A 24,837-nucleotide genomic window follows, 5' to 3' on the forward strand; every position below is an offset into this window, starting at 1 on the left:
GGGAGTCCCTGGGTGGTACGAACGATTAACCTGCTCAGCTGCTAACGGAAAGGTTGTAAGGCCTGGCGATCTACTTCCGTTTAAAGTAGACTGAAAACCCTATGGAGCACAGTTCTACTCTGATGCACACGGGGTCACCAGGAGTCAGAATCAGCTCAGGGGCATCTGAGTTTTATAGACTGTAATCAGATCCTGCTGGGACCAGTTCCTAAGTGCTCAGATGAATGTTAGGTTTTGTTAGTATAAGCATGAAAGGGAGGTACTTATGTTGGGGGGGTAGGGTTTGGGAGAAGAGACACTGGGCCGGTAGCTGCTCCTGGCAGGTAATGTAGAATGGGAGGCACAGAAGGGTCCAGATGCCATGCCAAGATAGCTCAGAATAGAAACAGTATTGATAGCAACATGCAAAGCAGTGTCACTTGAATTACGGATGTTTAATTGGATTTCTCCAGGGGTGATTCACCGGTTTTGATAGATGCTGGTGCCCTCGTGCAGGCTCCGTCATGGGATTTGAAAATTTTCCACCTGCTCTTGCCATCTTTAGGCTTTATTTCAATCAAAATCCAGGACCGTATGTGCACCTTTGTGCCCGCCCGCCAGCTTGCCTTCTTTCCTCCAGTGCGTATTTGCTGCGATGTGTCAGGCACCAGGTGATGTGTTTGAACCTCAGAGGAAAAGGCAAAGTGCTTTACAGTGTTCACGGTCTATTTAGGGAGAAATGCAAAGGCACAGGTGATTTTCAAGAGGATGGGGTGTGGTATGACCAGCGAGGGATGTGGCAATGTGAAGGAAGAGGGCCTGATCCAGCCTCGGAGCATCAGGAAGGTTCCAGAAGGAGATGCTGGGGCTGTCTTGAAGTTTGCATAGGAGTTCCTCTGGGACAGGGGTGTTCTAAGCTGGGGGAAGAGTTGGGCAAAGGCAGGGATACAGATGGGCTGCTGGCCTGGAGCGCAGGCTTTATGGCTAGAGATGAGGCTGAGTCAGGGCACAGAAGGACACCTGCTGAGTCTCAGTGACTCAAGACTGGCCCGTATGAGCCTCCGAGAAAAGGAGTAGCCTGAGACGACTAACAACTAAAAAAAAAAAACAACTACAACTTTAAAAATCGTACTTATTGTTTAAAAAAAGATAAAAAATACAGAGAAGCAAGTGAAGGAAATAAAAATTCCTTCAAAATTACCATTGTTAACATTTTTGAATAGAGCCTTCCTGTCTTTTTTTTTTTTCTATGAATATGTACTTTCAAAGTTGGATTATAATATTTCTGGACCAGTTTTTTTTTTTATACATTTTATTCTCTCATGTCAATAACATCTCTTTTATAACATCATTTTTAATGCCTGCGTAAGATCCCATAATGCATATGTACCATAATTTATTTAGCCAGCCCCCTATTGTCAGACACTTAGGTTGTTTTCAGTTTTTTGCTATTGCAAACAAGGCTGTGTCACACATAATCATAGCTAAATCTTTATAAAACCCATTGCTGTTGAGTCAATTCTGACTCACAGTGACCCTATAAACAGAGTAGAAGTTTCCCATAGGGTTTCCAAGGTTGTCATCTTTATGAAAGCAGATCGCCAGGTCTTTTCTTCCACTGAGCGACTGGTGGGTTTGAATCACTGACCTTTCGGTTAGCAGCCAAGCACTTAACTACTGCACCACCAGGGCGTAGTTATCTCCTTGTGATAAATCCTGGAAATGAACGCACTAGACTAAAGGGTTAAAAAGCTTCCAAGGCCCTTGACAGCATATATGCCAAATTGTCCCCAATTTTCTACCCTCATCGGTCCACTGGAAATTTTTATCACTTCTCCTTGGGGCCTTTGAAATTGCTATCTTCTCAAACTCCTCCACGTGACAGAAAACTCAACAACAGAGGACTCCCCAGCAGGAAAGGAGAGAGATGGAACTAGGAGATATGGCCATTATTCTATGTATTCCAGCCCACAGAAGACTTGCCCTCACCCCCAGCCCAGAAAAGCCCCCTGGGCTAGCGTCTGCCTAGAAAATGAGGCTTGCTGTTCAAAGTCTGGCCTCCCTCCTCTTAGTGGGTTGCTAGAGAAAATACAGAAAACCCAGTTATAAATTTGAATTTCAGATGAACAAGAAATAATTTCTCAGTATAAGTACATCCCAAAAATCTCATGGGACATATTTATACTAAAAAGAGTATGTGTTGTTTACGTGAAACTCAATTTAACTTCTTGTTGTTAGGTGCCGTCGAGTTGGTTCCGACCCATAGCTACCCTGTGCACAACGGAATGAAGCACTGCCCTGTCCTGTGCCATTCTCACAATTGTTGCTATGCTTGAGCCCATTGTTGCAGCCACTGTGTCAATCCATCTCATTGAGGGTCTTCTTTTTCACTGACCCTCTACTTTACCAAGCATGATGTCCTTCTCCAGGGACTGATCCCTCCTGATATTACGTTCAAAGTATGTGAGATATAGTCTTGCTGTCTTTGCTTCTAAGGAGCGTCCTGGTTGTACATCTTCCAAGACAGATTTGTTCGTTCTTTTGGCAGTCCATGGTATAGTCAACATTCTACACCAACACCATGATTCAGAGGTGTCCGTTCTTCAGTCTTCCTCATTCATCACCCAGCTTTAGCATGCATTTGAGGCGGTTGGAAACACCATGGCTTGGGTCAGGCGTACCTGACATCTTTGTTTTTAACACTTTAAAGATGTCTTTTGCAGCAGGTTTGCACGATGGAATGTGTCTTTTAATTTCTTGGCTGCTACTTCCATGGGTGTTGATTGTGAATCCAAGTAAAATGAAATCCTTGACAACTTCAATCTTTTTTCCATTTATCATAATGTTGCTTATTGGTCCAGTCTAGAGGATTTTTGTTTTCTTTATGTTGAGGTGTAATCCATATGGAAGGCTGTGGTCTTTGATCTTCATTAGTAAGTGCTTCAAGTCCTCTTCACTTTCAGCGAGCAGGGCTGTGTTATCTGCATAATGCAGGTTGTTACTGAGTCTTCCTCCAATCCTGTTGCCCCGTTCTTCTTCATATAGTCCAGCTTCTTGGATTATTTGCTCAGCATAAAGATTGAATAGGTGTGGTGAAAGGATACGACCCTGACGTACACCCTTCCTGGCTTTAAAGCGTGCAGTATCCCCTTGTTCTGTTTGAGCAACTGCCCCTTGATCCATGTACAAGTTCCTCATGAGCACAATTAAGCATCCTGGAATTCCCATTCTTCGTAATGTTATCCATAATTTGTTATGATCCACACAGTCGAATGCCTTTGCGTGGTCAATAAAACACAGGTAAACATCTTTCTGATATTCTCTGCTTTTTAGCCAGGGTCCATCTGACATCAGCAATGATATCCCTGGTTCCACATCCTCTTCTAAATCCGGCCTGAATTTCTGGCAGTTCCTGTCATTATACTGCTGGAGCAGCTTTTGAATGATCTTCAGCAAAATTTCACTTGCATGTGGTATTAATGATATTGTTTGATAATTTCTGCATTTGGTTGGATCACCTTTCTCGAGAATAGGTGTAAATATGGATCTCTTCCAGTCAGTTGGCTAGGTAGCTGTCTTCCAAATTTCCTCTTAAATTTAACTGGGTGCCCTGTATTTTTCTTTGCTAAATCTGATAGACCTATCCTCTTCGTGTCTCACCTCATTCAGTGTTGGCCATACTTCCCAAGGAACCCCTTGCAGGCTTGCCAGCACTAACTTTTAATGGCTGTTGAGTTCTCCCTTGTAGAGTTCGAAACTCGGTATGTAATCAATACTGGATATTCATGTTAGTTCCTTTTCCCATCTCCCCCTCCCTCTCTCTCTCTCTTTCTCCCTCCCTTTCTTTCTCTTCATGAACCCATTTGGAGCTTAATCTTTGTTCATATTCTTAATTATTTCAGAGCTGTCTTAGTTATCTAGTGCTGCTATAATAGAAATACCACAAGGGAATGACTTTAACAAACAGAAATTTATTTTCTAACATTTTAGGAGGCTAGAAGTCCGAATTCAGAGTACTGGCTCTCAGGGAAGGCTCTTTCTCTCTGTTGGCTCTGGGGAAGGTCCTTGTCTCTTCAGCTTCTTTTCCTTGGCTCTCTGTTGATCTTCATGTGGCATGGCACCAATCTTTCCCCATCTCTGCTTGCTTCTATGTCCTAATCTGCTCTTTTTATATCTCAAAAGTAACTGGTTTAAAACATACCCTACACTGATATGGCCTCTTAACATAACAAGAAAACCCCATTCCCAAGTGGGATTATAACCACAGGTATGGGGGTTAGAATTTACAATACATATTTTGGGAGGACACAATTCAATCCATTATATGGGCTAACTCAGCCAGGGACCTAAAGGGTCAGAGCCTCTCTCCTCTGCTGAACTCACTGAGCCATCTGGAGGGGGGACTCATGTGTCTCAGTCTAGGCACTATCTTGAGAGTCTGGGGTGGGGAAGGGAATAGAAAATACGAATGAGAAACTGAATCACAGAACTTACTATTTCCTTCATTGGAGTAGAGGATGTGTAGAGGGACGACAAGTCCTGGCCCAGATTTGTTGCAAGATCACACCAGCCAGCACCTGCAGGAAATCTGTTGACCAGACTTACATCTGCTGGGCACAGCCAAATTCCCCACTGGAACTCAGAGAAGAAAACTGTCTCTGGACTCTTCAGTTGAACCAATGGGGTGCTGAGAGGCTGCAGGCTTAGCCACCTGGCCTTGGGAGCTTACCCAGATTCTTGGTGTCTCTCGGAAGTGAAAATTGAGCAGGAAGCCCAGCACACAGTAGTCCCTCAATAAATGTTTTGTGGATGATTGATTTATTGGGTAAATCAGCAAATCAAATAATCAGCAGACAATATTCCCTTGTCTGTGGTTCTAAGGTCTGTTTCTTCATCTGTATAAGGTAAGCGCTTTTCCAGCTCCGATAACTTGCCTAGTCTCCGATTATGTCCTGTGGTTCTTTCTGAGGACCAGGGGTCAGCCAACTTTTTCTGTAAAAAGCCGGATAGTAAGTATTTTAGGTTTTGGGGGCCATGTGGTCTCCGTTGCAACTACATAAGTCTGCCGTTATAGTGTGAAAGCAGCCATAGAAAGACCAAAGCCCGTTGCTGTAGAGTCACGTGGACTCATAGTAACCCTATAGGACAGAGTACATAGCCTTTCCAAGGAGCAGCTGGTGGATTCAAACTGCCGACCTTCTGGTTAGCAGCCAAGCTCTTAACCACTGTGCCACAATACATAAATGAATGATTTCGCTGTGTTCCAATAAAACTTTATTTATAGTCACCGAACTTTGAATTTCATATAAATTTCATGAGTTTGGAAGTATTCTTTTGATGTTTTTCAACCATTTAAAAATACAAAAACCATTCTTACCTCATGGATTGTACCAAAGCAGACAGTAGGCCAAATCTGACCTGTGAGCTGTTTGTCAACCCTTGTTGAAAATTCATGAGGAAACATGTTTTCCAGGAAGTCCTTTGAGTGCCTTGAACAGGAAGTTCAAAGTGAGAATGTTCTTTCTCCTTGGTGTGCACATTCTCATCACCATCTCTTCTTTATGAAAAGTTGTTTCCTTCCAAACTAGCTTTTAGAGACACTTCACCATTCCATGCTCTCGCTCTAAAACCTAAGATGGCTCCCATGCCAAGATCCTTCTTAAGACTCAACTGTCACCACCATGGCCCAATCAGGTGGGCTCTTCATTGTCAGATATAATCAGGGACAGCACACCCATTTCTGCCATCAGTGTTTGCCTGAGTTGCCCCCTCTGCCTGAGTGTCGAACAGTCCAGCTTGTGCCCCCTCCAGTGAGTGGGACCTGAAACTGAGACACCTTCCACCAACTACCTTAATCTCTGTCTCCCCTGAACTCCAACAACCATCTGGGACTTCCATGTTTCCAGAGGAGACATGGATACTGAGATCAGGCTGCCTGGGTATAAATTCCTGTCACTTACTCAGTTACCTTAAACCTATTCCTTGTCCTCTGTGAGGACAATAATAATAGCACTTACCTCCTCGGGTTGCTGTGAGGGTTAAATGGGATGATTTGTGTACCCTGGTGCTGACAGTAAGAAACCAAAAGCAAACCCGTTGCCATCGAGTTGATTCCGACTCATAGCAACCCTATAGGACAGAATAGAACTGCCCCGTAGGGTTTCCAAGGAGCAGCTAGTGGACCTGAACTGCCAGTCTTTTGGTTAGCAGCCATAGCACTTAACCACTATGTCACCAGGGTTTCTGATGGTAAGATAAAAACCAAACCCAGTGCCGTCGAGTCGATTCCAGCTCATAGCGACCCTATAGGACAGAGTAGAACTGCCCCCTAGAGTTTCCAAGCAGCAGCTAGTGGACTTGAACTGCCAGTCTTTTGGTTAGCAGCCATAGCACTTAACCACTACGCCACCAGGGTTTCCGATGGTAAGATAGCATTCAATAAATGCTTGCTAGTATTACACTTCTCTATTATTTAACTTTTTTGCAGTAAGACTGTATTTATATAATATTTGTGTAACAACAACAAGACTAAATATACCCTTTTAAGTCTAAAACAAAACTAAGCAGTATTGTTGGTAATTTTTTAATGTACAATTTTTAATTGACATATATCATACACCCAGAAAAGGGCACAAGCCACAAGAATTTAGCTCAATGCATTTTGGGTGGTACAAACGGTTACCATACTTGGCTGCTAACTGAAAGTTTGGAGGTTCAAGTCTACCCAGAGGCATTTTGGAAGAAAGTCCTGGCAATCTACTTCCAAAAACTCAGCCACTGAAAACCCTATGGAGCACAGTTCTACGCTGACACACATGGGGTCGCTATGAGTCAGAATCAACTCAACAGCAAATATTTTGTTTTTCTTTTTTAAAAAATTTTTCCTTTTAAGAAGAAGAATCAAAACTAAGACAATCTAGAAAAGCCCTAGAAGAAAAAAGAATAAATTGTGCTTGTGGGAGGTGAGATTCTTCTAGGAACAGCTTAAACCAAAGGGGAGGCCAGGGTGAAGCGGGTGGAGGTTAACCCGGGGATCCTAAATGTACTGCATGGCCTCCGACGTTTATCATAGAGTCCCTTTCACAGACAGACAGTCCACCTGAGCCCACTAGCCAGCACCAATCTGACTCCTTCATCCCCACTGAGAAATGGCTGTGCCCAGGTGGTCTCTGGAGGCCTCTCCACACTTGCTGTCCCCCAGGGATAGCAATTAGGCTCATTAATCCAGTGAAAGCCAAACACATGTGTGCGTTCATCCTCTCAGCACCATTTGGTTTGAGCCAATTGAAATAGCACACGAGGGTGAGACTCACCCTTTGATGCAGGAATGTTGGCTAAGATGACCAAGGACTGTCTGCCTGCTGACTAAACCTAGCGGTCAGCTGTGTACTTGGGGCAGAGGGTCGGATGAAATTAGTGCAAACCTACTCTGTGCAAAGCATAGGGCTGCGTGTGCTACACACGTGATCTTATTATTTAATTCTCACTACAACCCCGAAAGGGAGGTACTGTTCCTTTTCAACAGATGAGGCACTGAGGCTACAGTGACTGCTGTAGAGTTGGCCTCTAAGTCATGGCGACCCCACGCACGAGGGAACAAAATACAGCCTGGTGTAGAAAATGTTGAATTGGTATATGCTTTATGGAGCCCTGGTGGCGCAGTGGTTAAGAGCTTGACTGCTAACCAAAAGGATGGCAGTTTGAGTCCAACCGGTTGCTCCTTGGAAACCCTATGGGGTAGCTCTACTCTGTCCTATAGGGTTGCTATGAGTGGGAATCAACTCTACGGCAACGGGTTTGGGTTTTTTGTGTGTTTGTTTTTCTTCTATGTATATTCTCAACAACAAAAATAAGAAAATTAAAAAAAAAAAAAAAACACTGCCCGGTCCTGCACACCCTCATGATCAGTTGTGGATTAGACCATTGTGATCCATAGGGTTTTCCTTGGCTTATTTTCGGAAGTAGATCGTCAGACCCTTCTTCCTAGTCTGACTTAGTCTGGAAGCTCCACTGAAACCTGTTCACATCATAGCAACATGTAAGCCTCCAAAGAATGGTGGATGGTGGCTGCGCACGAGGTGCATTGGTCAGGAATCGAACTGGGGTGTCCCACATGGAAGGCGAGAATTCTACCTCAGAACCACCACTGCCCCAGTCTTAAAAAAAAAGCCTGTAAATGGTAGACCTGAGGTTCACACCCAGGGCTGGCCAGATAGAAAACATGCTATTTCCTCTGTGTGCTGAGCGGGGCTCTAAGGATCATCAGAGCCCCTCATTTTATACCCCAGGAAACTGAGGTCCAGAGAGGGGAAGTGACTTGCTCAAGGCGACAGAGTTGGTTTGTGGTAGCGCTTACACTTGGACTCGGGCTCCAGCTTCCAGACCAGCTTTCCCTAAGACCAGATACTACTGCTGCCGCTGCTACTACTGCTTTTCCTTCTCCTTCCTCTTCTTCCTCCTCCACCTCCTCCTCCTTGTCCTCCCCTATCCCAAGAGTTCTACAGCATCCACAACTTATAAAAGAAGAAGCCAAATATGTAGTATTATTTTTGAAAGCCCATCCTTTCCTCCAGCAATTTGCTTCTGCCCTCACGTTGCGCTATCTGCTGGGTTTCCATCAGGCCGCAGCTTCGGCTGCAGGTGCCTCGAGACCATATCATTTTTCAAAGTGATTGTGTAAACCAGCGCTCCACTATTCTGAACAGAGCCTGATCACCCCTCCCCACCCAAAGCTGGTAAAATAACCAACTTTCCCCCTCAGTCCTAGCATGAAGGACTGAGACTCAGAATGACACCGACCGCCTTCTGTTCCTTCCTGTATGAATCATGTTCTTGGAGATGACATCTCTCTCTGAAAAGAGCTGGTTTCAAATTCTAGGATTCAGCACCAGCCATGCAGAGAACTGTCCTCATGAGACTTGTTCAAAGTCCCACTGGAGCTTCAGAAAATACTATTTAATTTTGGTGGAAAATTCTTAAGATATAATGCTCACGATGAGCAGGGCATACATATGTATGTTTTGATCCTATTTTTATTAAGAAGGCATGTGTCCACATACACGTGTCAGCTGCAAGTCACGGAACAGCCCATTAGTTTTTTAAGTGGAGGGTGATCTACTGTCCTGGTTTACCTGGGGCTGAGGGGTTTCCTGGGAGAGGGAACTGTCAATGCTAAAACAGGACAGTCCTGGGTAAAATGAGACAGTTGGTCCCTGTACTTAAATCATAAGGACATTTATTATTAACATGAAGTCCAGACACAGGTGGACCACAGGTTGTGGCTCCAGGTTGCCGTCAAGGGTCCTGGTTCTTTCCTCACTTCTCCCCCACCATCCTCACCATGGTAGCTGCAGCAGCTGTGACGGACCAGCTCCAAAGTCTCTATTATAGATTGATTTGTGTCCCCCAAAAAGAGGTGTTGAAGTCTTAACCCCCAGTATCTGTGAACGTTACCTTGTTTGGAAACAGGGTCTTTGAAAACGTTATCAGTTAACATAAAGTCATATGGAATAGGGTGGGTCCTACCCCAATCTGAGTGGTGCCCTTAGAAAAGAGAAGAGACAGAGAGAGACACAGGGGAAGACGCCATGGGAAGACGGAGGCAGAGATTGCAGAGATGCCTCTATAAGCCAACGAATGAACGCCAAGGATCACCAGTGGTCACCAGAAGCTAGGAGAGGGGCATGAAACAGATTCTTCCTCAGAGCTTTAGAAGGAACCAACATGATTAGCACCCTGATTTCAGACTCCTAGCCCTCCAGAGCTGTAAGACAGAAATTTCTGTTCTTATAAGCCACCCACCTTGTGATATTTTGTTACGGCAGCCCTAGGGAACTAATGTAGGCTCTAGTCATCTTTCGCAAGAGCTGCCCAAGCATCTCATTGCTTACACCTCTCTGACCTCTGGGTCTGACCCAGAAGTGGCTCTCATGCCTACCTCTAGCTGCAAGGGAGCCTGGAAAAGTGGGGGTCTGGCAGGGCAAATGGGGTTGCCATGACCGGCCTCAACTAGGGGCTGATCATTGCCTTCTGAGCAAACCAGGACTCTGGGAGTAAGGGGGGAGAGGTTGTCTGTTAAGTTGGTAACCAGCTGTGTCTACTGAAACTCATGTTGTTTTCGTTGTCAGGTGCCATTGAGTCAGTTCTGACTCATAGTGACCTATGTACGACGGAATGAAACACTGCCCATTCCTGCGACATCCTCACAGTCATTGTTGTGCTTGAGCCCACTGTTGCAGCCACTGTGTCAGTCTGTCTCATTGAGGGTCTTCCTCTTTTTCGCTGACTCTCTACTTGTAGCCACAGGGGAAGGAGACACCATGATGAAGTGGTCAAGAGCAAGAGCTAGGGCTGAATCCCAATGGCCACTTACCAGGGAGGGACTTTAGGCACATTGCTTTCCCTCTGTTTCCCAATCTGTACACTGGAAATAGTAACTACCTCTCCCCTAGGACAGTTGTGAAGATTAGATGAGTTTCTTACCTCTGCAAATTATCAGTAAGGTATCTTTGTCCACTCTGTGGTTATAACCCAAGATTTCTCAATGCTGGCACTATTGACATTTGCGACTGGATAATTCTTTGTTACAGGGGGCCATCCTGTGCATTGTAGGATGTTTAGCAGCATCCTTGTCCTCTACCCACCAGATGCCAGTGGCACACTCCCCCTCCCAGTTGTAATAACCAAAAATGTCTCCAGACAATGCCAGACATCCTCGGGGGCAAAATCACTGAGAACCACTGATGTAACCTGAACTCTGCTCTATTGTGGGAAAGGACTCCAGATTCCACGGCCCCTCTGTGAACTAACAGAAGCCCCCGGGAATAGATTGTGCCTTCCTGGCAAGTCCAAGCTCATTTGAGGCAGCTGCCACCTGCTAGGACATTCCAGGGCAGAGCTTTAAATATATGTGGCGTGCCTCTGGCAACAAGAGAAGCCAGCTGAATCAAGAGGTCCCTGCCACTTGTCCTGAAAGCAAGGATGCTGGGACCAATGTGGGGCACATGGGAATTCCTGGCTGCCAAAGGCCCAGGGCCCCATACTGGTCTGTGAACGGCACAGCTGAAAGGAGTTAGTAGGCAGGCGGGATGAGGCAGAAAGGTGAGTGCTGTCCAACTCAGAAGGGCAGGGTTCTAGTCCTGGTCCAGGCCCCACTGGCTGTGTGGATTTGGCCGAGTTCCTTTACCTGTTTGCACACTGGTAAAATGAGAATATGACTGCTACCTCTGTCTCTACCCCGGACAGCTGTCAGGAGCAGAGTAGGGTGATGTGTCCAGACTGTCCCTTCTCTATCCCCTCACTTGCTTTTCTCTTTGCTGTTTTGTTGTTGAGAATATACACAACAAAACATACACCAATTCAACAGTCTCTACATGTACCATTTAGTGGCATTGATCACATCCTTCGAGTACCTGCTTTACTCTTCTTCACAGCACCTGATGCTCCACTGTATTTTCTTTACTCTTTGTCTCCCCCGCTGACAAAATATCAGCTTCATGAGAGCAGGGGCTTGGTCTTGCTCGATGCCGCATCCCCAGAGCCTAGGACAGTGGCTGGCGTGGGAGATGCTTGTTAAGCACGTACTGAATGCATGCACAGAAGCCCCGGGTCGTGCTGATGGTTAATGTGTTTGGCTGCTAACCAAAAGGCTGGAGGCTTGAGTCCACCCAGAGGCACCTCAGAAGAAAGGCCTGGCAATCTACTTCTGAAAAATCAGCCATTGAAAACCCTATGGAGCACAGTTCTACTCTGACACCTGTGGGTCGCCATGAGTCTGAACCAACACGATGCTGGTTCTGGTTGGATGCAGGCATGTGTGCACACACACCCCTGTGGGAAACTGATTTGAAAATAGGTCTCAACAGCCTTAGACATGTCGAGCTCTGTGAACTGAGTGGTTCCACTTCTGAGAATCTCTAATCCCTCCAAGGAGCCCTGGTGGTGCTGTGGTGAAGAGCTAAGGCTGCTAACCAAGAGGTCGGCAGTTCAAAGTCGCCAGCTGCTCCTTGGAAACCCTACGGGGCAGCTGTACTCTGTCCTTTAGTGTCTCTATGAGTCAGAATCGACTCGACAGCCATGGGTAACCACTCCAAATAATCCAGCATAAAAAGAACAAGGCTCATATGAATTAATGCTCATTCTACTGTGGCCACAATAGTAATAACAACCTGAAAAGCTCACTCTAGAGAAGGGCGTAGTTAAATCAACTCTAGTAAATGTATTTGGTGAAATTCTAGGCAGCCATTACAAATATTATTTACAATAAGATGAGTTACTGTTGTAGCACACACACAAAGCTATAATGTGTAATGCAAAATTGCATGTGCGGCCTAATTACTGGGATCATGGAAAGTGGATATTCTCCAAGGGAAATCCCTGTTAAACTGTGTTTTATCACCTGGCCTAGTAATTCCACTTGTAGGCATTTATCCTAGAGATTCAGGAAACTACCCAGATGTCTGTGTATAGGAGACTAGTTAAATAAATCACTGTATGTATCAAAATTGACCGAAGGCACCTAACAACAACAGGAGTAACACTGTATCAATACAATGGAATACTCTGCCACCATTAAAAAAGAGGAGATTTGCATGTTCTGACATGGAAAGATGCCCAAGTTATATTATTAAGTGATAAAAGCAAGTTGCAAAATGTATTTAAGAGTTCCTAGGTGGTATAACTGAAAGGCTGGAGGTTCAAGTCCACCCAGTGGCACCTCAGAAGAAAGGACTAGCAATCGACTTCTGAAAAAAATTAATCATTGAAAAAACCCGATGGAGCACAGTTCTACTCTGACACACGTGGGGTTGCCATGAGTCGGGATCGACTTGACGGCAACTGGTTCCAAAATATGTTTGTACAGTAGCGATGATATCATGTATGTTACTATAAACGTGGACATTTTTTTAAATCTGAAAGAATTGACACTGAACTGTTGACAGTAGTTATCTCTAAAGGGAGGGACTGAGGGAGACTTTCTCTATGGGATTTTTTTTTTTAATTAGTTTTTTTTAAATAATATTGTATTTTTGGTGAAGGTTTACATAGCAGTTTAGGTTCCCATTCAATAATTCTACACAAGTTATTCAGTGACATTAGTTACATTCTTCACAATGTGTGAACATTCTCATTATTTCCATTCTGGTTGTTCCATTTCCATTAAGCTAGTTTCCCTGTCCCCTTATATTCTCATCTTTGTTTTAAAGTGATTGTTGACTGTTTCATCTCGGATAGGTGATTTTTTAAAAGGACCACAGTACTTATGGGTGATATTCATTATTTCTTGAGCCAATTTGTTCTTTAGCTACAAGGTAACCTAAGGGGTTAGTTTCAGTTCAAGGTTTGAGGAGTATCTCAAGGCGGTAGTCTTGGGGAGTCCTGCAGTCTCAACCAGTCCAGTAGGTCTGGGATTTTTCTTTTTTCTTTTTTTTTTTGAATTTGAGGTTCTGTTCCATATTTTCTTTCCATTCTATCAGGGTCCATCTATTATGGCCCTGATCAGAACCATGGGTAGTGGTAGCCAGGCATCATCTAGTTCTTCTGGTCTCAGGGTAGATAAAGCCTTGATTTGTGTAGACTATTTGTCCTGTAGACGAGTCTATCTATGTAATGTTTTAACTTCCAACATGTATTTGTTACTTTCATGAACTGAAAAAAGAATGAAACAGAACATGCAACATGAGTTTGTCCATATAAGCAAACAGAAGTTGAGCATGTGAGTACTAGAACGAACTGTATCACTATTAACAGTGACTGATCGTCTCTAAGTAGTGGGATGATAGTTTTTTTTTTTTTTTTTTAACTTCTATAATGAGCACATACACACATAATGGTACATACATGCAGTGGAATACTATGTAACAAAGCACAACGATGAATCCTTAAAACATCTCGCAACATGGATGAATCTGGAGGGCATTATGCTGAGTGAAATAAGTCACAAAAGGACAAATATTGTATGAGACCACTATTATAAGAACTCGAGAAAAGGTTTAAACACAGAAAAAAGCATTCTTTGATGGTTACGAGGGTGGGGAGGGAGGGGTAGGATCATTCACTAACTAGATAGTAGACAAGGATCAACTTTGGTGAAGGGAAGGACAACACACAATACAGGGGAAGTCAGCACAGCTGGACCAAAGCAAAAGGTAAAAAGTTTCCAAACACTTTGAGGGACAGAGTAGCTGGGGCTGGGGCCTGGGGACCATAGCTTCAGGGGACATCTAGGTCAATCGGCCTAACAAAGTTTATTAAGGAAATGTTCTGCATCCCACTTTGGTTAGTGGCATCTGGGGTCTTAAAAGCTTGTGAGCGGCCCTCTAAGATGCATCAATTGGTCCCAACTCACTTGGAGCAGAGAAGAATGAAGAAAACCAAAGACACAAGGAAAATATTAGCCCAAGAGACTAAAAGACCACATAAACTAGAGACTTCACCAGACTGACATCAGAAGAACTAGATGGTGCCCAGCTACCACCAATGACAACCCTGACAGGGAACACAACAGGGAGTCCCTGACAGAGTGGGAGGAAAGTGTGGAGCAGAACTCAAATTCAAGTAAAAAGACCAGACTTAATGGTCTGACAGACTGGAGGAACCCCTAAAACTATGGCCCCCGAATGCTCTGTTAAACCAGAAATGAAACCATTCCCGAAGCCCACTCTTCAGACAAAGATTAGACAAGATTATAAAACAAAAAATAATACACATGAGGAGTGTGTTTCTTAGTTCAGTCAGATACACCAGACCAAATGGGCAACTCCTGTCCGGTTGCAGGATGAGAAGGCAGGAAGGACAGTAATTGGTTGAATGGACATAGGGAACCCGAGGTGGAAAGGGGGACTGTGCTGTCACATTGTGGGACTGCAACCAATGCCACAAATTAATACACGTATGAATTTTTGTATGAGAAATTAACTTGAGCTGTAAACTTTTACCTAAAGCACAATTAAAAAAACAAAACTGTAATGAGCACGTGGGGCCGTTGCTGCTCATTGTAGAACGCTCTGTTTAAATGGGGTAGTTCTAGGGTACAGCGTGTTCTGTTGATGTAACTTGCTGTCACATGGTGTCCCTGTTTCCTCAGGATGGATGACATCCAGCTCTGCAAGGACATCATGGACCTGAAGCAGGAGCTGCAGAACTTGGTGGCCATCCCAGGTAACCATTTGTGAATTCACCTTGTGTTAAGCAGCTTCTCAGTGCCCACAACCTGCCCAGTCTGTCCCCCTTGAGTCTGGACAACAGAGTTCATCTTCTATGTTTGGGGTCTGACCCTTGCAATGCAACACTCCTGGACTGCATTGTTCAAACACAACTTTGAATCAGGCAGACCTGGGTTTGAGTCTTGGTTCTGCCACTTCCTGGCTGTAGGACTTTGTGCAAATCACTCCACTTCTCTGAGACTCAATCTCTTTTCCTTGAAAAATGAGGTGGCAACAGTACCTAACTCATTGGGCAAACATCGTATTGCGATAAATGACACAATGCAAGCCAAGTGCTTAGTTTGATATCTGGCCCAAAATAACAGTTCAATAAACATTAATAATGATTCAGTTGACCTGGCAGGGGGGCCTAGCATTGGTATTTTTTAAAGCTTCCTGCGTGATTCTGGTGTGCAGCCTGGCTCAAGAACAAAGAGGCCAGTTCAACTCTCATTTTATAGCCCTCAGAGGGATAGTTTGGTTGAAAGGTACAGAATCCCAACCAAGGGGCAATTACTGGAAAGACAAAGGCATCTCCAGGAGCCCCAGGTCATGAAACTCAGCCCAGCCTTACAAGGGCCTGGAACCAGACATTGAAAAGCAGAGAAAGTTCTTTGGTGCTCATGCATGTATGCGTGCTCCCTCTTTCCTTTCTCTCTCCTCCTTCTGGTGCTCATTCCATTTCTCTTCCTCTAGCACGTGCGCCAAGCAAGGCCACTCCACCTCCCTTCCATGACCGCCCCATGCAAGAGTCCAACACGCAGGGCCTCAGTGTGGGCCCGTGTCTTAGTTCCCTAGTGCTGCCACAACAAAAGATAACACATGTGAGTGGCTCTAAAGACCAAAAATTTATTTTCTCACACTTCTGGAGTCTAAAAGTTCCAATCAGGGTCTTGGCCATGTCGATTCCTTCTGTGAACCTTTCTCCTAGTTTCTGGTGTCTGCCAGAGATCCTTGGTGTTCTTTTGCTTGCAGACTGGTCCTCACATGGCGTCTGCCTCCCCACTGTGTCTTTCTCTGTGTCTATTCTGCTCTTTTTATAAGACACCTCTCAGAGGGGATTAGGTTTAGGCCCCACCCTACTCTGTTATGACCTCATGAATGTAACACAAGAAAACCCCTATTTCAAATAGGGTCATACTTACAGGCACAGGAGTTAGAACTTCTAAATTTCTTTTTCGGGGGGACACAATTCAACCCATAATAGTCACCACTTCCCTGTTGGGAGGGAGGATTCCCAGGACCCTCTGTTGGCCATCACCTCTGAAGGAGGCATGAGTATATGGCCACCAGCCAGAGGGGCTCCAGTCGGGGTAGTGACACCCGCAGAGGCCATGTGGAAATGTGTGGCGTTGGATGTTTTTGGTTGATACATGGCTGGGGGATAGTACTGACTAGGGCCAGGACAAGGGTGAAGAGAGTGAGGCTCTCAACTGGGGCACAAAAAAATCAGTCAACAAGATAAATACTATTTTACTGCAGTATTAAAAAAAAATCAAAACTAGTGCAAAAAATAAATGTACAGAATATTGAAGGTTTAAATGAAGACGGGATCAGTACTGACATTCAGGGAAGCTAACACCTACAGCCTGGTGCACTAACACCGGTCCTGCCAATTCTCCTGTAAACCACTTCTTCTCAATCTCCTTTGTGAAGAAAACCAGTAACTGAATCAGTTGCCGTCAAGTTGATGTTGATTCATGGCACCCCCATGTGGGTCAGAGTAGAACTGTGCACCATAGGGTTGCCAATGGCTGATTTCTGGGAAGTAAATTGCCAGGCCTTTCTTCTGAGGCACCTCTGGGTAGACTCCAACTGCCAACCTTGTGGTCAGCAGCTGAGTGCCTTAAGCGCTCGCACCACTCAGGGAATTCCTTTGTGCAGAAACTCAGATGTTAACTAAGTTCTAGAAGGGCCCCCTTTATCTTCTTCCACCCTATTCACCTCTCCCACTGTCTTCTCTCATCTCCTTGTGAAGAGCTTGCTCCATATTCCCTGGACCAGTGTCCGGCTTCTAGATGGATTTAGCTGAGTTAGGGAAAAAGCAGACAAACAAAAATGAAGCTGCTGGCAACATATCAACCACAGTATTAAGTAAAGAGAATGCTGGATGGCCAAGAAAATTTCATTTCTCAAGCCAGAGTCAGAAAACTATTCAGCAGATCCTTGGTGGGGGGAAGCAGGGTGGAGGGGAACTGTGATTGGAGAGAATACCCGGGGTCCTTCCAGCCTCGAGGGCTTCTCAAGGACAAGCCAATATGCTTCATCCACGGGGGAGGGAGGGGCTGGTGGTATAGTGGTTAAGAGCTACAGCTGCTAGCCAAAAGGTCTGCAGTTCGAATCTACCAGGGGCTCCTTGGAAACTCTATGGGGCAGGGTAGCTACTCTGTCCTGTAGGGTCGCTATGAGTCAGAACCGACTCAATGGCAGTGGGTCTGGTTCGGTTTGTTTTTTTTCTACCCAGGGGCTAGGGAGGTTAATGAACACCGAGGGGCAGTCTCTAAATTGTGCCCCCTCATATTTTGAGGTCGATAGCAATCACCTTCAGCATAAACGCCTTACCCCCTCTTGTCTGGCTGCCTCGATCAGGCAACTTTCATAGTTGTGGCGCCTCAGAATGTCATTCCGCACCTTGTCTGACGCCCCCTTGGACTTGCCCCTCTTGCTATGCTTCTGCACCCACCTCCCCTGTGGCCACTACCGCCTTAGAGCTGGGGATGCTGAAGGCCCTGGGCACCTTTCCTGGGGCACAAGTATCTCCCTCATAGAGCTGTTGGGAGGGATTAAACCAGTGCTCCTCAACCAGGGGCACCTTAGGGGACGTATGGCAACATCTGGAGATATTTTTGTAGGGGAGGTCTTGCTACTGGCATCTAGCGGGTAGAGGTCTGGGATGCTGCTAAACATCGTGCAATGCGCAGGGGCGCCCCAGTAACAAAGAATTATCCAGTCCTAGGTGGTGCAAACAGTTAAGCACAACCTTACTAGCCAAAAGTTGGCCATTCAAATCCACCCAGAGGCGCCTCGGGAGGCAGGCCTGGTGATCTATTTCTGAAAGATCACCACCTTGAAAACCGTATGGAGCAGTTGTACTCTGCACACGTGGGGTCACCATGACAACTCAGAATCAACTCCACAGCAACTAACAACAGCAACAAATGTCAACTGGGGTCCCTGGGTGGTACAAATGGTTAACATACTCTAGCTGCTAACCAAAAGGCTGGAGGTTCTAGTCCACCTGGAGCACCTTGGAAGAGAGGCCTGACAATCTACTTCCAAAAAAATCAGCCATTGAAAACTCTTTGGAATACAGCTCTACTCTGACACACATGGGGTCACCAAGAGTCCGCGCCAACTCCACGGCAACTGATTTAAATGTCAATAGTGCTAAGGTTGAGAAGCCCTGGATGAAACGACAGTGTAAGCTCACGGTAATACAAATACAATGGCCACAATTAAGCACTTGCCGTTTGCACACTGTCTTAGTCATCTGGTGCTGCTATAACGAAGTGGATGGCTTGAACAAAGAGGTTTTCTTTTCACAGTAAAGTAGGCTAAAAGTCCAAATTCAGCTCACCAATTCCAGGGAAAGGCTTTCCATCCTTTAGCGCCCCCCCCCAAATTATATCCTCGCAACATGCAAAACATATTCACCCCAGCATATCCATCATATCATACCAAAAGTCTTAACTCCAAGTCCAAAATCCAGAAACTCCTCTTCGTCTGTGCAATCTAGAATACAAGTTATCTACTTCCAAAGGTACAATGGCAGAATAGGCACAAGCTAGACATTTCCATTACACACGGGAGAAACTAGAGGACAAGAAGGGATAACAGGCACCAAGCAAGTCAGGAGAACACATTACATTAGCCACAAGGCTTTGAAAATAATCCTCTGTTCTCTGAGACAATTTACACAGACTCCAGACTCCAGACTCGAGGTATTGGCCACAACTCTCCAGATTCTGAGTGGAGGCCCTTTGGCCCTGGGCTTTAGGTGCACCATTCTCCTAATCCGAGTGGAGACTCCACCCTTAGAAACACCAGAGGGCGTGGCTCCACCCTTTGAAACCCCTGAGGTCATGGCCATACCTTTTGAGACTGAGGCAGCTCAGCTTCTTGTGTTCCTTGTCTCTTCAGCTTCTGTTTCCTGGTTTCTTGCCCTCTTGGCTCCTCAAGCCTTAAACCCACATCCGCCCTGCTCGGGCAAGTGTTCCAAAGCTCAGTAGCTCCATCAATAAGTACCTGGAGGCACCCCACTCCACCAGCCAGGAAGCCTCCTGTTCACAGGTACTCAGCTTTCTTGCTCCGTGGGTTGGCTCCAGTGCTGTCTGGCGCTGGTCTCCTGGTTCTGCTGCTGCTGGCTCACTGTTGCCGCTGCTTCTCTGCTGCTGCAGGTTCTCTGCTGCTGCTGGCCCTCTGTCACTGTGCTCCTCTATCCATTCACAGTTTCAAAACCACTTCCGCATTTTAGGTATCTGTTAGAGCAGCACCCCACTCTCTCGGTACCAAATTTCTGTCCTGGTCATCTAGTGCTGCTGTAACAGAAATACCACAAGTGGATGGCTTTAACAAAGAGAAATTTATTTTCTCACAGTAAAATAAGCTTAAAGTCCAAATTCAGCGCGTCAACTCCAGGGAAAGGCTTTCTCTCTCTCTGGGGGTCTTCTTATCAATGTTACCCCGGACCAGGAGCTTCTTCGAGCAGGGACCCAGGTCCAAAGGATGCACCCTGCTCCCAGCACTCCTTTCTTCGTGGTATGAGTTCCTCTGTCTCTCTGCTCACTTCTCTCTTTTATATCTCAAGAGATTGCTTCAAGACACCATCCAATCCTGTAGGCTGAGTCCTGCCTCACTAACACAACTGCCACCCATCCTCCCTCATTAACATCATAGAGGCGGGATTTACGACATACACGAAAATCACACAATACTGGGAATCATGGCCCAGCCAAATTGATACACACTTTTTTGCGGGGGACGTAATCCAATCCATGGCACACACTAACACTATGTGATTTGCTTTTCATTCATTAAATACATATTTATTTCTTTTGTACCTGGTCAGGTAAATGTTTACTGTGGAGGGCTCTTAATCATTAAAACAACAGTGACGGTGTAAAATGATATCTTATAATAATAACGGCTAGCTTTTCGTGAGCTCTTACTACGCACCAGGCAGTGAGCTGGGTGTTTTGCTTGGTTGATCTGCCTTAAAACGTGCAACAACTTTATGATTATCTGCATTGAGAGCTTGGATGCTCCAAGAGGATGGGGAACATGCCCAGAGTCCCAGCGGTGGGACGGGGAAGAGCTGGGGTGTAAAGCCAGGACGGTGACTCTACCACCAGGGCTCACAGTTGTGACAGTTGCAGACCAGGAAGACCGGTTCAGGGCCCATGTCATGGTCCAGGGGGTGATGATGCTGGCCTGGGTCAGGGGGATGTGGTGGAGGTGACAAGCAAGTTGGAGGGTCACATTGATAAGTACACAGCGATGTTAGCAATCAGGCATGTGATACCAGCAAGCAGGGGTCAAGTAGGTAAGCTGGAGGTTCTCACTGGCGAGTCGGTGGGTGATGTTGGCAAGCAGAAGGGTCACATCCTCAAGCAAGTGGGTGGTGCCTGCAGGCAGGTGGGTGGTATCTGAGAGCAGGTAGGTGGTACCTGCGGGCAGGTGGGTGGTAGCAAAGGACAGGTGGGTGGTACCTGAGGGTAAGTGGGTGGTACCTGTGAGTCAGTGGGTGGTACTTGAGGGCAGGTTGGAGGTGCCTGCTGGTAGATGGGAGACGGTGATCATATGGCTAGTTAGCAGCAGAGCCCAGGGCCCATCATCCCACTCCCCTCAGTTCCCTAGTAAGCTACTTCTCAGTCACTTTTGTTCAGAAACCCAGATGTTAAAGTTCTGGGAGAGCCCCTTTGTCTCCCTCTATCCTATTCATCTGTCCCCACTTTCTTCTCCCATCTCCTTGTGAAGAGGCTTAACACAAGGTGAGCAGCATTGGCCAGTGTCTTAGTTATCTAGTGCTGCTATAACAGAAATACCAAAGCAAGTGGCTTTAACAAACAGAAACATATTTTCTCACGATTTAGGAGGCTATTGTTGTTAGGTGCCACTGAGTTGGTTCCAACACATAGCACCCCCACACATAACAGAATGAAACACTGCCCCATCCTGCGCTATTCTCACAGTCATTGCTATGTTTGAGCCCATTGTTGCAGCCACTGTAACAACTCATCTCATTGAGGGTCTTCCTCTTTTTTGATGACCCTCTATTTACCAAGTGTCTTAGTCATCTAGTGCTGCTATAACAGAAATACCACAAGTGGATGGCTTTAACAAAGAGAAATTTATTTCTTCACAGTAAAGTAGGCTAAAAGTCCAAATTCAGGGCATCAGCTCCAGGGGAAGGCTTTCTCTCTCTGTTGGCCTTCTAATCAATGTTCCTCCAGACTAGGAGCTTCTCTGCTTAGGGACCCCAGGTCCAAAGGACGTGCTCTGCTCCCGCCACTGCTTTCTTGGTGGCATGAGGTACCCCTGACTCTCTGCTTGCTTCCCTTTCCTTTTATCTCTTGTAAGATAAAAGGCAGTGCAGGCCACAGCCCAGGGAAACTCTCTTTCCATCAGATCAGGGATGTGACATGGGTAAGAGTGTTACAATCCCACCTTAATCCTCTTTAACATAAAATTACCATCACAAAATGAAGGACACCACACTATACTGGAAATCATGGCCTAATCAAGTTGACACATATTTTGGGGGACACAATTCAATCCATAACACCAAGCATGATTTCTTTCTCTAGTGACTGTTCCCTCCTAATAACATGTCCAAAGTATATGAGACTAAGTCTCGCCATCCTTGCTTCTAAGTACAGCTTCTGGCTGTACTTCTTCCAAGACACATTTGTTCGCTCTTTTGGCAGTCCGTGGTATACTCAGTATTCTTTGCCAACACCATAATTCAAAAGCATCAATTCTTCTTTGGTCTTCTTTATTGTCCAGCTTTCACATGCATATGAGGCAATTGAAAATACCATGGCTTAGTCCTCAAAGTAGGCAGTGGGTGTTTTGGGAGTCCTCAAAGTGACATCTTTGCTTTTTAGTACTTTAAAGAGGTCTTTTCCAGACTTGCTGGCCTGCCACAGACCGGTGGACACCCTATCATCTCAGTAATGAAGTCATTCCTGAGGTTCACCCTTCAGCCAAAGGTTGGACAGGCCCGTAAAACGAAATGAAACTCAAGGGGCACATCAGCCCTGGGGCAAGGACTAGAAAGAAGGCAGGAGGAGACAGGAAAGCTGGTAATAGAGAACCTAAGGTTGAGAAGGAAGAGTGTTGACGTGTCATGGTGTTGTTAACCAGTGGCATAAAACAATATGTGTACTAACTGTTTAATGAAAAACTAGTTTGTTCTGTAAACCTTCATCTAAAGTACAATTAAATAAATACATAACAAGGTCTTTTGCAGCAGATTTGTCCAATGCAATGAGTTGTTTCATTTCTTGACTGCTGCTTCCATGGGTGCTGATTGTGTATTCAAGTAAAATGAAATCCTTGACAACTTCGATATTTTCCCAAAGTTCAGATTCAGGGTGCCGGCTCTAGGGGAAGGTTTTCTCTCTCTGTTGACTCTGGAGGAAGGCCCTTGTTCCTTGGTTCCCTGGTGATCTTCATGAGGTATGGCATCTTATCTTCCCCAAACTCTGCTTGCTTCTTTATGCCTAATCTGCTCTTTGTATTATCTCAAAGATGATGGGCTTAAAATACACCCTACACTGATATGGTCTCTTAACATCAAAAAGAAAACCCATTTCCAAATGGGGTTATAACCACAGGTATACCCATTGCTGTGGAGTCAATTCCGACTCACATCAACTCTATAAGACAGAGTAGAACTGCCCAACAGGGTTTCCTAGGCTGCAATCTTTATAGAAGCAAACTGTAGCATCTTTCTCCTACAGAGCAGCTGGTAGGTTGGAATGGCTGACTCTTGGGTTAGCTGCCCAACACTTAACCACTCCGCTACCAGGGCTCCTTACCACAGGTATAGGGGTTAGGGTTTACAACACACATTTTGGGAGGACACAATTCAATCCATAACAACCAGTGTCTTGGAGCCTTGGGTAAGGAACTGGTTTATAAGTTGGCATGGGTTACTTCTTGGAGTAGGTGATTTCTTCCGGGAGTGGCTGGGAGGTGCAGCCGAGAATCTGGGGACGGATGGTAATGCCCGTCATTGGTGAGAACTAGAAAACATGGTGCATGAATGCCTGGGCAAGAAGGCTTGGCAGTTGCTTGCAGACCCTGTGCATCGTTGGGTGACTCTGGCAAAAATCTGGGGATAGGTGGAGACCACCTGGGACTATGGGAGTGCTGTTGTGGGTTACTTGGAGACAATGTGACACCACAGATGGATTCCCTGGGAGAGTTGGAGCAGAGCAGAGTGCCCCTGGCAAGTATGTGGGTGCTGTGGTCAACTTGCATGGAGGGGCAGGGAAGCAGCTCTGCAGTGCTCTGAATGATCAGTAGTCAGGTCCTTGGGTTCCCCACCGGAATACCACCATCATCCAATGTGGTGACAGCTGGAATCCTGGGGCTGCCCTGCCCTCTGGAAATGTGGCTAGAAATCCCACCATCCTTTTTCACTGAGACCTTCTGGTTAATGGGAGACACTAATATTCTCTCCTGACCAAGTATTATGTTCTCCTCACCTCTAGTTCTGCTTCCAGATCCAGAGGAAATTCTCAATGCCAGTCCTAGGCAGGCAGAATGGATAAGCTGCCTTCATTCTAGGCACTTCTGAAGGGTCTGACCAGAAGAAGCCAAAGTGGGCTTAAGTTATAGCCCTCCTGATTCTCTTGATCAGTACCTTCAGGCTTTTTCTTTTCTCTTTGGCATCTGTTAATGGATTAAATTGTGTTCCCCAAAATATGTGTTGGTATCCTAACCCCTATATCTATGGACATGATCCTGTTTGGAAATAGAGTTTTCTTTGTTATGTTAATTGGATCATACTTGATTTTGGGTGGGTTCTAAATCTAATCACTTCTGAGTTATCAAAAGAACAGATTAGACACAGAGACAAAGACCTGGGGGGAAGAGAGACGCCAGAAACCAAAGAACACCCAGGGCTACCAATAAGGAAGGAATCCACACAGCCAAGGCCGTGATTTGGCCTTTAAGCCACCAGAACTGTGTGAAAAGAAATTTCTGTTCTTTAAAGCCACCCACTCATGGTATGTTACGGCAGCAGTAGGTAACTAAGACAGCATCCTCTGTTGTCAGTTGCTTTCGAGTTGATTCTGATTCCTCGTGACCCTACGTTGTTACATAGTAGAACTGCTCCGTAGGGCTTTCTTGGTTGTAAACTTAATGGAAGCAGATCGCCAGGCCTTTTCTTCTACACTACTGCCAGATGGGTTCGAACTGCCAGCCTTTAGGTTATCAGTCAAGTCCAAACCATTTGTGCCACCCAGGGTCCTCAACAGCACCCTGGCCCTTGGTATTTGTGACTGGACTGATTTCATTAGCGTTGATTATTTTCATCTGACAGATTGGCTTACTTCACTGCAGAGTAATTCCCTCTCGACACCCCTTCCTCAGCCCCTCCTCACCCCTGCAGAGCCCATTTCGTCTGTCATTACCATTTATT

The 24,837-nt window shown here is 45.6% G+C and overlaps 1 protein-coding gene across 1 annotated transcript in view; it reads left to right on the top strand.

Moving 5' to 3' along the window:
* BMERB1 (bMERB domain containing 1) overlaps positions 1-24,837 on the top strand; it is a 150,212-nt gene that overhangs the window by 117,722 nt on the left and 7,653 nt on the right. Inside the window, exon 3 of the mRNA XM_003421876.4 lies at positions 15,065-15,138. Within this exon, the coding sequence (XP_003421924.1) occupies positions 15,065-15,138 (74 nt within the window). The remainder of the gene's footprint in view (positions 1-15,064; positions 15,139-24,837) is intronic.

This window comes from Loxodonta africana, chromosome 12 (genome assembly GCF_030014295.1).
Source record: "Loxodonta africana isolate mLoxAfr1 chromosome 12, mLoxAfr1.hap2, whole genome shotgun sequence".
In the NCBI taxonomy this organism is placed as follows: Eukaryota; Metazoa; Chordata; class Mammalia; order Proboscidea; family Elephantidae; genus Loxodonta; species Loxodonta africana.